The following is a 13944-nucleotide window of genomic DNA, read 5'->3' on the forward strand; positions in this document are numbered from 1 at the left end:
ACACACACACACACACACACACACACACACACACAAAGGTTATATCTGAGGTTATACACACAGGTAAGCATAGACCACTTTTAATATGAATATGGCCATACACTTTCACGGATGAGGTAACTCCATTCCCAATACTTAGCCTGTAAGTGCACAGCGTCTGTACAACCCCAAACCCAAATCTGCAATGTCACTGTGGCATCCATACCCAAACTTGGCACACTATTTGTTCATATATATAATTTTCTAGCTCCACCCCCTTATCCATACATATTCAAAAATTTCACAGTATGTAATCCAGAACAAACCCAACCTTTCCTGAGGTTTTGTGAAAGTCTGCTTTTGAGGTAGTTCTCAGAACCAAGAGTTGCACCACATCCTCTTTGAAGATTCACAGCAGAGTTGACTTCACACTGCAGCACTTTCTATGTGACGGTAAATAAAATTAAAAAAAATTCTTGGCCTGGACAAGCTGTAACTTGGCAACATCCAAGAATTTTATTTGAGCAAGATGGAGAGTCAAGAGCAAGAGGCGACTGTGGGAGTGAGAATATTGGCAGGAGCTCCACGAGACCGAAGCTCAATAACATGTCCAACACAGCAACGTCCATCTTTGGCGATAACATGTGCTCTTGTTTCACACTGCATGTGAGAAACATACTTGTGAAGATTGACATACACAATCAGGAAAACAATTCCTCTTCTCTGTATACATTTCTGATGTATTTCTGCACACACAAAAACACATGGGGTAGACAATCAGCCTGAACTGTCCAAACCGTGACTATTAGTTATCACAGTCAGACATATCTGTCAGATGTGTCTGACTGGATACCATAGTTGTCTTTTGTTCCAGAGACTTTGCACCACGGCTGGCTGAATAGCAGACCTGTGCAGAGCTTTGACTCCCTATGGGAAAAATGAAACCCACTGGTTAGATCCTGGAGATTAGCGGTATTTTTCATCTCTCTCTATCTGAAATGGTGCAAAGCTGGGTGTTGAAAAGCTTCTCTTCAGGCATTTTCCACTCCCCTCTGAGAGGTCACTACATGTTTCCACAGCTTGAATATACTGAATCACAGGTGGGAAAAAAAGATGGTTCAATTCTGTATTTAGGTTGTAGACGATGCTTGAATGCAGCTCTATTAAAGGCGTCAAATTATATGTCTTTTCAGCGTGTCAGTATGAGTTGTCAGATGTCTTAAAAGCATTCATAAACCTTTTCCAGCCTGAAATAACGCACAAAAAAAGAAGGCTTATGTATCCTAAAAAAAACAAAACAAAAAACAAAAAATGAGGTCTCTAACAAACAACTTTTTTTCTGTGCCTATAGATTTAAATTAAAGATGACTCAAACCCACCTTCTCTTGTCTGATATTAGAGCCCAGCTGATACAGGATTTTTAAAACGGATACTGATTTTGGTATATGGTGATTCTAAAACCTGATAGGCAAGTAGATTGAGAATGAAGACTTAAGACACACTTATTTTCCTTTTCGTATGGCTAGCATACTGGCATATTATATGTTGCTATGCTTTTTACTTTTTTATTCTTTTACTATGCTTTTGAATCTTTTAATTCATTTTATATTGTGAGTTGTTCTGGATGTCATCACAAAGGTGACATAGGACCTCCTGATAATAAAAGATTATTAACTGAGCGCGAAGTCTGTACGAGAAAATATCAGACCAAGGTGTTGACAGTACAGACCAAGCAAGCGAGGTTAATAATTTGTTTTTATATATATATATATATATATATAAAACACACAAACCTCCGGTATCACCCGAATATGAAAGCTGCTGACAGTGTTGGGCCCGTAGTCAGACCTGTTCGCTTTCTTCACCTCCATGAAGAACTTGCTTACAAATGATCCGACTTGGTTTTCTAATTGTGTTTTTAGCTTTCTGGTTTGTAATGAAGTTTTCAATCTGTTCTTAACAGTTTGGAGCTGTGTTTTCATCTTGTTGGAATTCATTTTGCACATCCACTTCCAGCTCGTTTGCTGTTAATTCCTCCATTTTCTTTGTTCGGTTTTTGTTTTGTTCTATTTCCTGCGGTGAAAATGGTAAACAAAGTTGCAAATCTGATACTCGATCCAGACAGGTCGTCATGGTAAAGGTCTGAAATGGGAAAATAGACGGGAAATCAACCAATCAGAGCTCATGGTACTGTTGTAGCCATATAATAATACTCTTTATTAATATTTTCTTCTGGTGCATCCTCATGATGCACTACCACCTGGGAGTCAAATAAAATGGTAACATGACTTTGACATTGCTGTGCTCCTGCCGGGCTTTCTTTGGTCTCGGTGCTGTTTGGTTCCTGGGTCGTACCCATAAACCCACATCATCACCAATGATGACGTGTTCAGAACGTTGGGGTCACTGTTTGCAACTTCCAGCATGTCCTGTGAGACTTCCAGACACAGTTGCTTCTGCTCAACCATTAGCAGCTTTGGCAAGAATTTCGCTCGGTGTATTCCTAAATCCACTGTCAAAATGGAATGGACTGAATCTGTGCTTATAACCACCTCGTCTGCAAGTTCTTGGACGGTGACACAATCGTCATGACCAAAGTACATATTCCATCAATCATGTGATCACTTCGGCTTGCGAGTGGCCTATGGGAACATACTTCGCTCTCTACTGATGTGCGCACATTTCTGAAGCTGTTATACAAGACTTTTATTAGTCTTATGCTCATTGCATCATTGGTGAAAGCCTGCTGAATCTCGTGAATGGTATCCTCTTGGGTATCACCAAGCTTTTGGCAAAATTTGATGCAACCCCTTTGCTCAAGTCATTTCCTCATGTTATAGCAAATGAGAATCAGACATGTGTTCACTCTAAGGCTGGGCAGACACTGTACGATATTTTCAATCGTTGTACTTGGCTCCAGCTTAAACTGTGCGACAAAACCACAGGGGTTAAAAGTTCAGAGCGCACGATTCATGTTCTCACACTGTACGGCCCGATGCTCTGACGCGATCTGACTGCTCACATTGTACGTTCAAAAACCGCACGTCAGAAGCTTTTTTTCTTAAAAAAAATTATTTCATGCCTATCAGCGCGCACAGTGAGTGAAATCAGGTGGGGGAGACTGAACGTATATGCGCGTGCGCACACACAGCAGACAGCAACATGATCCATGAGAGGACAGTAAAAAAGAAAACAAACATTCATAACAGGTGTTGCTACTTACACTGTTGCATAAATAAAGTATATTTCATACGGAGTCATACAGCTGTGCAAGTTGCAGCAACTCACTCCCTCATCTGTCGTAAATCCTGTTGTCTGCTGTACGGTCAGTCTCCCCCACCTAATTCCACTCACTGTGTGGCGCTTATAGGCATGAACTTTAATATATTAGGTTATTGCGAGGGAATGCAAAAAAAAAACCACAAGACTTTACATGAGGTCACTGCTTGCTCTCTCCGGTGTTTGCTTATGGACAGTGTGCGAGGTAATCAGCGCGTAGACGCTTGTAGCACTGCTTCAACAGTGCGGAAGCCTCACGAGTCACGATGGCCGACCAAAATATCAAACAGGTTTGATTTTCATCCGACCATATGATTCCCGATCGGGAGGTGGTCGTGAGATGTTAAACGCAGCTCGTTACTCCATGTAGACTGCATGATGCAGGACGTACGGTTAAGCTGAAACTTGGCGCGATCCAAAAAATTCTCGCACGAGTGAAAAATCGGCTGAAAAAGGGCCAAAACTCGCACAGTGTAAGCCCAGCCGTAAGGCTGATTGCTAGTAACTGATATGCTCTGATCAGACACTTTTTTAATACACATCATACAGATGTCTGGCTTTTGAAAAATTAAGCTAAAATTTGGGCATTCTAGGGGTACCCAAAGCGGAAAAGCCAGGTATGACAGCCGAAGTCCCTTCATCATGTCCAGAAAGCTGGGAAAGTTTGTTGAGTGGGCAATCTCATTCTGGGTTGGCCAGTACATGGCCCTCAGTGAGGCAGTCGGAGTCCGTGGACATTTTTAAGTCAAGACTTAAAACCTATTTTTATTCTCTTTCTTATGAGTAGTTTTTATTTTGTTATGTTTCATTCTTTTACTTCTGTTTTTTAATTAGGTATTTGATTTTTTTTTTTTTTTTATTTGTTTTAATTTTTTTATGTTGAACTGTTCTGTGTGAGGCACCTTGAGATGGCTTTTGCTGTAATTTGGCACTTTATAAGCTGATTAAATTGAAATTGAACAACATTTTATTGAGTCTTAAAGTAAATAAATATGAAATTGGTTACTGGATCCTTAAACTCTGGACATAATAAACTCTACATGGTGGATCCTTGATCTCTGGACATAAACAGAAATAAAATCTGTTAGTTTTTGTCAAAAGCATTTCCTTTCAGACATTATTATTGGCATGAATGTCTTTCCATACCTATGAGCTGAGGTCTTGCAGCTGTGCTGCAGGTCAGGTTTATAAAGAATGCAGAATGTCTCATTTTGGGAGGAAAAAAAATGTTTTAGTCGATTGTAGTTTATTGTCTGTATTGCAACGTTTGTAAAGAGGTGTCATTTTAAAGCGGCAATTCGTTTTGAAGTTATTAATTCCGAGCGGACTCTGTCTTGGCAGAGAGCCGCGCAGCGTTTGAAGCTGTGCCAACGGAACGGAGGACGATTTTCGTTTCTCGACTGCAACAAGACAAGAGTCCCAGTTACTGACTTTAATACACACAAAAGTGACTCATGATATTTTAATGGCTTTGAGAGGGGTTAAGAAGCGGACTTACCGCTTCTGAAGAGCAGTGAATCAAAGAGCCACGAACCATTGAATCGAAGCATTGCTTCATTGATTCATGCTTCAAACTGGAATCGCACTGCAGAAACGGTTGATTACAGACCCGTTACGCTGTATTGAAAATAAGCGTAACGGTCCAAATTATAGTGTAACGGACCATATTGCAAGTTTGCGCTAGCTAGATCCCTGCAATGTGTGTCACAAGACTGTTGCTATGGAAGAAGAAACAGTTGTCCAGAATGGGAAGCTGATGATACAGACCCCCTGCCCCAACCACCACATGAGGGTGTGAATTTGTACGTTTTTAATGTAGGGTTTTTAATTTTTATTTTTAAACTAGAACAAGGCCAACAAAATTTTCAGTCTGTCTGCAGTTAGGGGTTACAAACCTTATTCCAAGCAGCTCACATACTGTGTTACTACTACTACTACTACTACTACTACTACTACTACTAATAATAATAATAATAACAGAAATGCATAAATTGCAATATAATCCTGTACTCACCTAAATATTAGTCTTTTTTATTATCAATGTTGAATCTGACGATGTCTAAAGTAGAAGCAAAGTCATTTTACTAAATATATATAAAGTTGATAAGATGATAAATTGTACAATATCACGTACTTAAGTATTGCTCATTTTAAAAGTCCTGATCCCATTATCTCTGGACTCATCTAGAGGTCATGCTGGCATTAGAGAAGCGCCTCATTGAATTCGGGGTTAGACAGCGTGACCGCTGAGGGCCAGGAAGAAGGAAAAATAGCCGTGCTCTGTCCTCAGAGGTGAACAGTGTCCTGACCAGTTTACTGCTCCGGTCTCAGCTCATCAACAAAAATGAAAGCAGTTTCCATAAATGCTCCCCTGGCCTATAAACCTGGATACCTGCCACACGTGCATGGTTCAGTAAAGTCTGGGAAATGTTGATTTTCTCTCTATGTGCTTGGGGATATTACGTTACGCAGGCTTAGTAAAGTCGTCTCACAGGTGATGAAACTCAGTGTAAACATGTTTGCAAGCAGAATAAAATGGAAATTTAACTGAGCGCTAGATTCACATAATCATCGCTATTCACCAGCTCACAGAAGGTCTAGTCAGTAGAACTGGTGAGATGGCATGATGCACAAACTCAATAAGTATTTTAAATAATAAATACAACACTGACACAGTGTAGTTCTTGGAGCATTTAACTGCAGACTGGAGAAAATGTTTTAGAAACTGCACTGATGGATATGAGTTTAAAGAACAGATTTTATTGGTTAGCTGGCAAATATGGCTTGTTATACTTTTTTGTCTTCTAATTATTGGAAATATTTTCAGATAGGATTAGGTGTTTCAGCATATGCTCGTGGAGAAACTACATCACAGAAACATAGTGGCCAGGCAGGACTGTAGGCTGCCTTCGTCTCCCAAAGCAATCCAGGTGTGGGTGTTTCCTAGCTTTGGACCGGACGCAGAAGTCTTTAGAAATGAGGCAACTGCTCAGTGGATAGTACTCAACACATCTGGAACACAACACTCCCATTGGCAAATATATCCAGAGCAAGTTTAGCTATTTAACACGTACAACTAGGGATGGGTATTGATAAGGTTTGCTTATCGATGCCATTATCTATTCCGTAAAAGTAGGCTTTACAGGTTTTCTATGTCAACAACATTTTAATGAGTCAAAGTAAATGAATATGAAATTGGTCACCTTGATCTCTGGACATAAATAAAAATAAAATCTGTAGTTTTTGACAAAATCATTTCCTTTCAGGAATAAATGAGAAATTTAACTGCATTGCCTCTGAGCTGCGGACTTGCAGCCAGCTGCAGTCAAGATCAATGGGGGGGGGACAGTTTTGGTCAGTTGTAGTTTATTGTTTGTATTACAACGTTTGGGAAGAGGTGTTATTTGATTTAAAATGGAGATTCGCTTTGAAGTTATTAATTCCGACTGGAATCTATCTTTCCATCTTTACTCGGCAGAGAGTTGTGCAGCGTTTGGAGGTGTGCAGTTAGTTCCACAAAACAGATGATATTATTATTATTACTATTATTATTATTTCCTTTACCTGAGGGACAGTAACTTCAGTTTACGAACCGGCAAAGCGGGTCAACCTCAGGCCAGAGAACCATCGCGTGCGCTGCCCCACGAAAATTGAATAAGGAATGAATTAAAAACTCCAGTGTGAAAGGAATGGAGGACGATTCTCATTTCTTGCCCAGAACAAGAGTCTCAGTTAGTGCTTTTAATCAGCACAAATGACATCTTTAAATGGCTTTTAGCGAAGAAATTGCAGACCCGCTGCTTCGCTGCGATCCGCTGCTTCGTTTCGCAGCTTATCAAAAACAGCGGGTCTGCAATCAACTTAGAGAAATGATAATTTTCCTGAAACACACTCTCAAAAACAACAGCCGCTCTGGGATAATGTGAACCGATAAGGGAATCGTTATGAAAAAAAGCTATTGATGTTCGTAAATCGAATAATTTCTTATTGATTAACAAGAACCTGTTTTCAATACCCATCCCTACGTAGAACACTCTTCATCTGTTTTCTGAGAGAACAAAGTGACTGGTCCCAGGGGAATCTGGCTACAGTGAAGTAGTTTAAAGCTCAATCAGCATGCTGACATGACATAGTGAGGAAGTCAGTCATTTCCAAAGTTAGAAACACAGTATTCTTCTTTAACATTTACATTACAGTTCTACATAAAAATGTCAGGTTTTGTGGCAGTTCTGTTTGATTCCATGACTGTGTTGTGTTCAGAGTTCACTGTGAAGGGGTCAAGATTATTCACCCACCATAGGACAGGTGAGCAGTAAAATCTCGAGCAGTGAAATCTCGACCTGTCCCAACATGCAATAGACCTGAAAATCTATCCTGCCTTATGTATACATATGTTGCTTCGTAAAACTGAAATCCTTCGACATGCATTGCAATGCAACGTCTTCCAGTGTGAACGTGAAGTAGCTCAGGCACATTTACATAAGATTTGCCTTTACCTGTTCAGGTTTGAGTCCCGGTGGTACCCAGGCGTACTCCTCCAGGGCACAGCCTGAGTCATCATCTGAGGTAGAGTTCCTCTGGAAATCGTACATCAGCTTGGTGACCGTCTTCTCCATCTCAACAGGCATGGTGGTCACTGCATGGTCCTCACGGCGACACTTACAGTGTACACAGGTCTTCCTTCAACAAAGAAACAAAAAGAACAATTATCATACCAATCCTAGAAGCATTAAATTAGAATTATTATTATAAGTCTGCTCAACAAACATCCAGCAGTGTTAGATTTCTTAAAATAACAGGTTGGGTCTGGAAGCATATACAACAATAAGTGGTTAAGTGCACTTGTTTCCAGTATGGAAGGTTTCCAATTCAAATCCCTCCCCTGGCCATTTTCAGTGTAATATGGTACTGCATCAGGAAGAGCATCTGGTGCCTGGGTGGATCAACATGCAGATTCACCTCAGATCTGCTGTGGTGACCCAGAGTGAAAACAAGTCTGCGAGCATGGATCATTTCTCCGCAACCACAACACCACAGATCCCCCATGGGTCGTGGATTTCAACCACCCAGGTGGACAACCAGTCTATCCAGACTTCTCGAAAATAGCTACCTGTCTGCTGCAGCTAGGTGAAGTGTGGGTGTCCCATTGGCCTTTTCCAGCCATTGGGGTCCATAACACTCGGGCGGATGGTGCAGAGAGAAACATGCCACATGATCAAAATGTGGCCACTGATGTTCCCTCACAATACAAGTAATACTCCTCATCTTAGTCCCCCCCTAAAGTAACAGCTCGTTTAACACAAAGTCATTCCAGCAGTACCCAATGATCCTCCGAAGCGACCGAGTACCAAGCAACTTTGGTTACCGGTTAGCGTCCAATTCTCACAACATGCGTAATAATAATAACAACAACAACAACAATAGTAACAGCTCCATTATAAATATAAGTGCTCATTATACAACACCTGAGTGGATCCTTGTCATTTGATTGGTGGCTTGTATGTCACATGCACACACAACGCACACACATACACGCGCACACTTAAAACAAATCCACTGCATTGTCTGGAGGTTGTTGGCAGGAAGTTAGAATGAAAAGCTGGATTTATTTCTGATGTGATTTTTTTTTTTTTTTTTGTTGCTGCACTGAGGATGCACAGAGTCTTTTTTTATAGTACATGCACGCACAAGTGCTGACCCATTTGTGTGAATGCACCTGCACACGAGTGGGACAACACAATCGAGACGACAATTTGATTGAGCTAACGAACGGTGGTAGTTCTTGTAACACACACACAAAATCCACTCCGCTGTAAGCCGTCTGGATGCATCAAGAGCTGTTCAGATGAAAACCTGAAAAGCTGACATGATTTTGGCTTGACTGAGGAACTACACAAAGTCTTTTTTTTAATGGATGTCCGAAATCAGTGCACAGCATCACTGGACTACACGTCACAATTTGGACTTTAGCAGCAGTGGAACACCAAAATGTAAGTCCCTTTTCTGTTGTTTATAAATTAATAAAATATCAAATGACAAGTATCTATTTTTGTCGTTATATAAAACAAATGAATGTTTTTAGATTCTTTCAATGGAAAGAATATTTAATTTGGTGAAAGCTGGAACATACCATTCAATGAGGAGAAGCTGAGTTAAATGGTATGTTCCAGCTTTCACCTCATGAAATATTTGTACCCTTTGAACTCATAAACATTCATTAATGTATTTTATATATATATATATATATATATATATATATATATATATATTAGGGCTGGGCAACATTAACGCGCCAACGTTACGTTAACTATTGAGGTCATTATCGCCGACAATTTTGTTCCTCCTCTTAACGCTGCGGGGTTTTTTTTTTTGTTTTTTTTTAGCCTTTTATGACTGTTGCTCGTTGCCTTTTATTTTGAAAGCGTCAGTCGGGGCGAGCTTATGCTGCTGCTTCCTGCTGATAGCTGAGTTCACACAGAAAACGATACGAGGAGCGAGAAAAGTACAGGCTATGCAATGCACAACAAAACAAAATGCAAAAAGACGCCGAACTTTTGAATGAACATTTTCGGTACAAAGTTCTACAGGATCAGGCGCAGATCCAGACCGGTTGGGACCGTTGCAGCTGCATCGGTCAAATTTTTTTTTACGCATCGTTCGTCAACGGTAAAAAAAAAAACTTGAATAATCTCGAATAGCTGAACGTGTCCCCGCGGTGAACACAGCTTTTCGGTGGTTTTCATGTCAACCTATAGTCCGTAAATTATACGGATTTTTCCGAGTTTCAGAGTCATACGGACGTACAAATAAAGTCGGATATTCAGGGTTTGGTCTGTAATAAACTATTTCTGCAGCGCGGCTCCACTTTGAAACCATGAACCATTGAAGCAATGCTTCGATCCAGTAGCTCGTTGGTTCTTTGATTCACTGCTCTTCAGAAACGGCAAGCCGCTTCTTAACCCCTCGCAAAGCCATTAAAATATCGTCAGTCACTTTTGTGTGGATTAAAGTCACTAACTGGGCCTCGTCTTGTTGCTGTCAAACGAGAATCATCCTCCGTTCTGTTCACACAGCTTGAAACGCTGCGCGGCTGAGACAGTGTCCGGTCGGAATTAATAACTTCAAAATTAATCGCCGCTTTAAATAAAATGACACCTCTTTCCAAATTTAATACAGACAAGAAACTACAATCGACTAAAACGGTTTTTTTTTCCTCCCAAAATAAAACGTGCTGTATTTTCTTTTCAAATTACATCCTGAAGTGAAGCACAGCAGCTCTAAGCTCAGCTCAGATATATGGAAACACATTCATGCCAATAATGTCTGAAAGGAAATGCTTTTGACAAAAACTACAGATTTTGTTTATTCCTATTTATGTCCAGAGATCAAGGATTCACCATGTAGAGTTCATTATGTACAAAGTTTAAGGATCCAGTGACCAAATTCATATTTATTTACTTTAAGACTCAATAAAATGTTCAATTTCAATTCAATTTAATCGGCTTATAAAGTACCAAATCACAACAAAATCTAAATATACTAAAACAAATACATCACAATTGTACACATATCAAATTGTGGTATGTATACAATTGTGACATATTTGTTTTAGTACATTTAGTCATGGACATGAATATTGTTATTTTGATATGAAACAGGATAACAAATGACCTGCCAGTGGTTTTATATTTGATTTCATTAGTGTGTTTCAGTTGAAATTTACATTTTCAAATTTATGCAATGTTCATTTACATTTTCAAATTAAACTGTGCTTTTAAGCAGCTTTTGAATTCATTTTTGGGTTTCACATATACCATGCGATTAATCATGATTAATCACAGAAAGTCACTGAGTTAATGCGATTAAGATTTTTTATGTTTGCCCACCCCTAAAATATATATATATATATATATATATATATATATATATATATATATATATATATATATAGGATAAACCCTCTGTGAGTCACAGGTTTTCTATGGTGACTTGGAAGAGCCCTTTTAAAGGACTCTACCTATGTCACGGGTAACCCATATCTGGATTAAAAAGTGGAGCAGGGGCAGCACCATGCATGACCTAGGTGGTGTTAACCAGTGATGGCAGTAACACGTTACTTAGTAACGCGTTACTCTAATCTAACCACTTTTTTAGTAACGAGTAATCTAACGCATTAATCTTTCCAACTGAGTAATCAGATTAAAGTTACTTCTCCAAGTCACTGTGCATTATTTTTGCATTGTGGGTCGATAGCAGCATTAAACTTGGTCCGTGGGCAGGGGGTCGGGGTTCGACTGAACTGCCCACTTTAAGCGAGCTGTGAGCTTTTCATCCACGGTTTTCTGCAGCAGCTATGACATGTCCTCACCTCTTAAAGCACGGTGACAACAGCACACCTGCACTGAGCTTTACAAAGACATTTTTATGCTTTTTTTCTCCTTTATTTAGAATTCTGAGCTGAGCCGCTCCGTATATGCTAGTTTAAAACAGCTGATTCTCTGCGACACATCAACAACTAACACTATTTTCCACTCAAATGCACCTAAACTCTCTTTCTGAGGACCACATGATGTGAAAACGCAATAAAACTTTCTTACCTGTAAATCTGGTCATGTTTTCTGCATAAATAAATGTTATCCATTCTTTGTGCTCAAACGCAAAAGCAGGGGCGAATCCAGATGGAATGGGGGCGTGGGGCAAGGATGTGCCCCTCCCCCACAACACCCCTAGATTAAAGGTCCAGTTTTGAAGCCTTTTTTTACTACAACTACTAATACTACTTATAATAACAATTTCGACAAGTAAAATGTTTAGAGAGAATTTAAATGTTAGAAAGAATTTAACAGTTACATTTATAAACAATGTAGGTTAGAAATTGCAAGTTTTACTGTTACAGTGCTGTCAACAGTTAAATATGAGGTCAAGAAAGAGGTCTTTATTTTACTTTTTATAAAACAAGTATTTATTTTCATTGAAGTCAAGAAAGGGTGACTATAAAGTGAGTTTTGGCAAAACAGGTATCATTGTCATGTTGAGGTGGCAGAGGGTTGTTGTCGGCAGCTGGGGAAAGTAACTAAAAAGTAACTAGTAATCTAACTTAGTTACTTTTACAATTGAGCAATCATTAAAGTAACTACGTTACTTTTTCAAGGAGTAATCAGTAATTGGATTACTTTTTCAAAGTAACTGTGGCAACACTGGTGTTAACAAAGCCTGAACATGCCTCTATTTTTGAGTCCAAAAGCAATTTAAGCTAACAAGCTAACCTTGGTTCAGGTGTTTGTTAAATCATATTTTTGGGGAATGCTTTGGTGTTGGCATAAGAAATTACGACACGCTTACTTTCTGTGTAATCATACATTAACTGGACCTAAAGGATCCAACTACAGACAGCTGCAAAAATTGCTAGCTGGCATTAGCATACAACATTAAATAAGACAAGAATTTGGAGGAGTAACCACATAAACAAGCCATATTAATACAATAACATGCTTTTGGAGGGCGGTATGCATTTTCAGAGGCCCAACGTCCATGCCCAGTCACCCAAAATGACAGATATTCACCCGAGTTAGACAACGGCGAATATCTGTCATTGCGGGTGACGGCATGGACGAAGGGCCTCAGAAAATGCATACCGCACAACAACTGCATGTTATTCTACTATTGTTATTTTCACTATTATCACTTACTGATATACACAACATGTGGAATCACATTAACAATATTTAACGTAATTTCTAAATGCACAATACCCAGCAAATGCATACATAAAAAGTTGGCTCACTGCAACTTTTGTTGTGTTGGCTGGCACGCACTGCTCTCCAAATTCGCCAGTGCGTCCTCATCAAGCTGGCTGCTTTGGATGCTGTTCATTGTGGTACTATCCATGAGAAAATCATCTGTAATATCTATATTGGCACCAACACACTCTTCTCGCCTTTTCATCTTTTCCTCTGCAGACAGTTCTTGGGCTGCGCGCTATCACGTCATCAGTTTATCCACATCCGGGCGGGTATTGGGATACCCGCCCGCTACTGTGGGCAGGTATAGCCAGGTAGCGTAAATGTAAATCTATGCTACCGGCCCAGCAACGCCTCAGTAAGTGATAATGTTAGCTATTTGTAATAAAATGCTTAAAACAGCAGACACAGCCCTCCACAACAGCTGGCAGCTGCAGCCAGCGGCCTTTATGCTACCAACGCTGTCAGAGTTGGAGCTTAGCTCAGTGAGCTGTCATTTAAAGTGACCACACCCCTAATTATGAATAACTTATGGGTTAAATGTCTTAAACTAAAATATTCACCCCTCTCCATCCAGGTGTCATGAAGGGGCAAAATTAGCTATAGAGACCAAAACCATTTTTTGAACCAGGCTGTAAACATGTTTATTTCTGGACATTTTCACATGGATTTAGTGGGAACCTGCTTGCTTTTGGAGCCAGCCTCAAGTGGCCAGTCAAGGAACTGCAACTTTTTCTTCTTCCAGGTGGGCCTCATTAGAGCCTGTCAAAGTTTACCGCTTGGTAATAACGGACATGTGTAAAGCAGCTGTTACTACTACTGCTGCTACTACTAATACATATTTTTTATTCGAAAGTACTTCAGAATGAATGTATTTTAACCCTCTGGGGTCCGAGGGCAATTTCTGGACAGTTCACTCGCCTGGCATAAATGTTTTATTATTGCT

At 39.8% G+C, this 13944-nt stretch overlaps 1 protein-coding gene across 3 annotated transcripts in view; it reads right to left on the reverse strand.

The window, feature by feature from the left end:
* The window catches only part of prickle2b (prickle homolog 2b), a 466229-nt gene that overhangs the window by 38472 nt on the left and 413813 nt on the right, over window positions 1-13944 (reverse strand). For all 3 annotated transcript variants that reach the window (XM_034167160.1, XM_034167159.1, XM_034167161.1), the window contains one exon: window positions 7755-7938. In XM_034167160.1, the coding sequence (XP_034023051.1) occupies window positions 7755-7938 (184 nt within the window). The remainder of the gene's footprint in view (window positions 1-7754; window positions 7939-13944) is intronic.

The sequence above is a fragment of the Thalassophryne amazonica genome, chromosome 3, assembly GCF_902500255.1.
Source record: "Thalassophryne amazonica chromosome 3, fThaAma1.1, whole genome shotgun sequence".
Lineage (NCBI taxonomy): Eukaryota > Metazoa > Chordata > Actinopteri > Batrachoidiformes > Batrachoididae > Thalassophryne > Thalassophryne amazonica.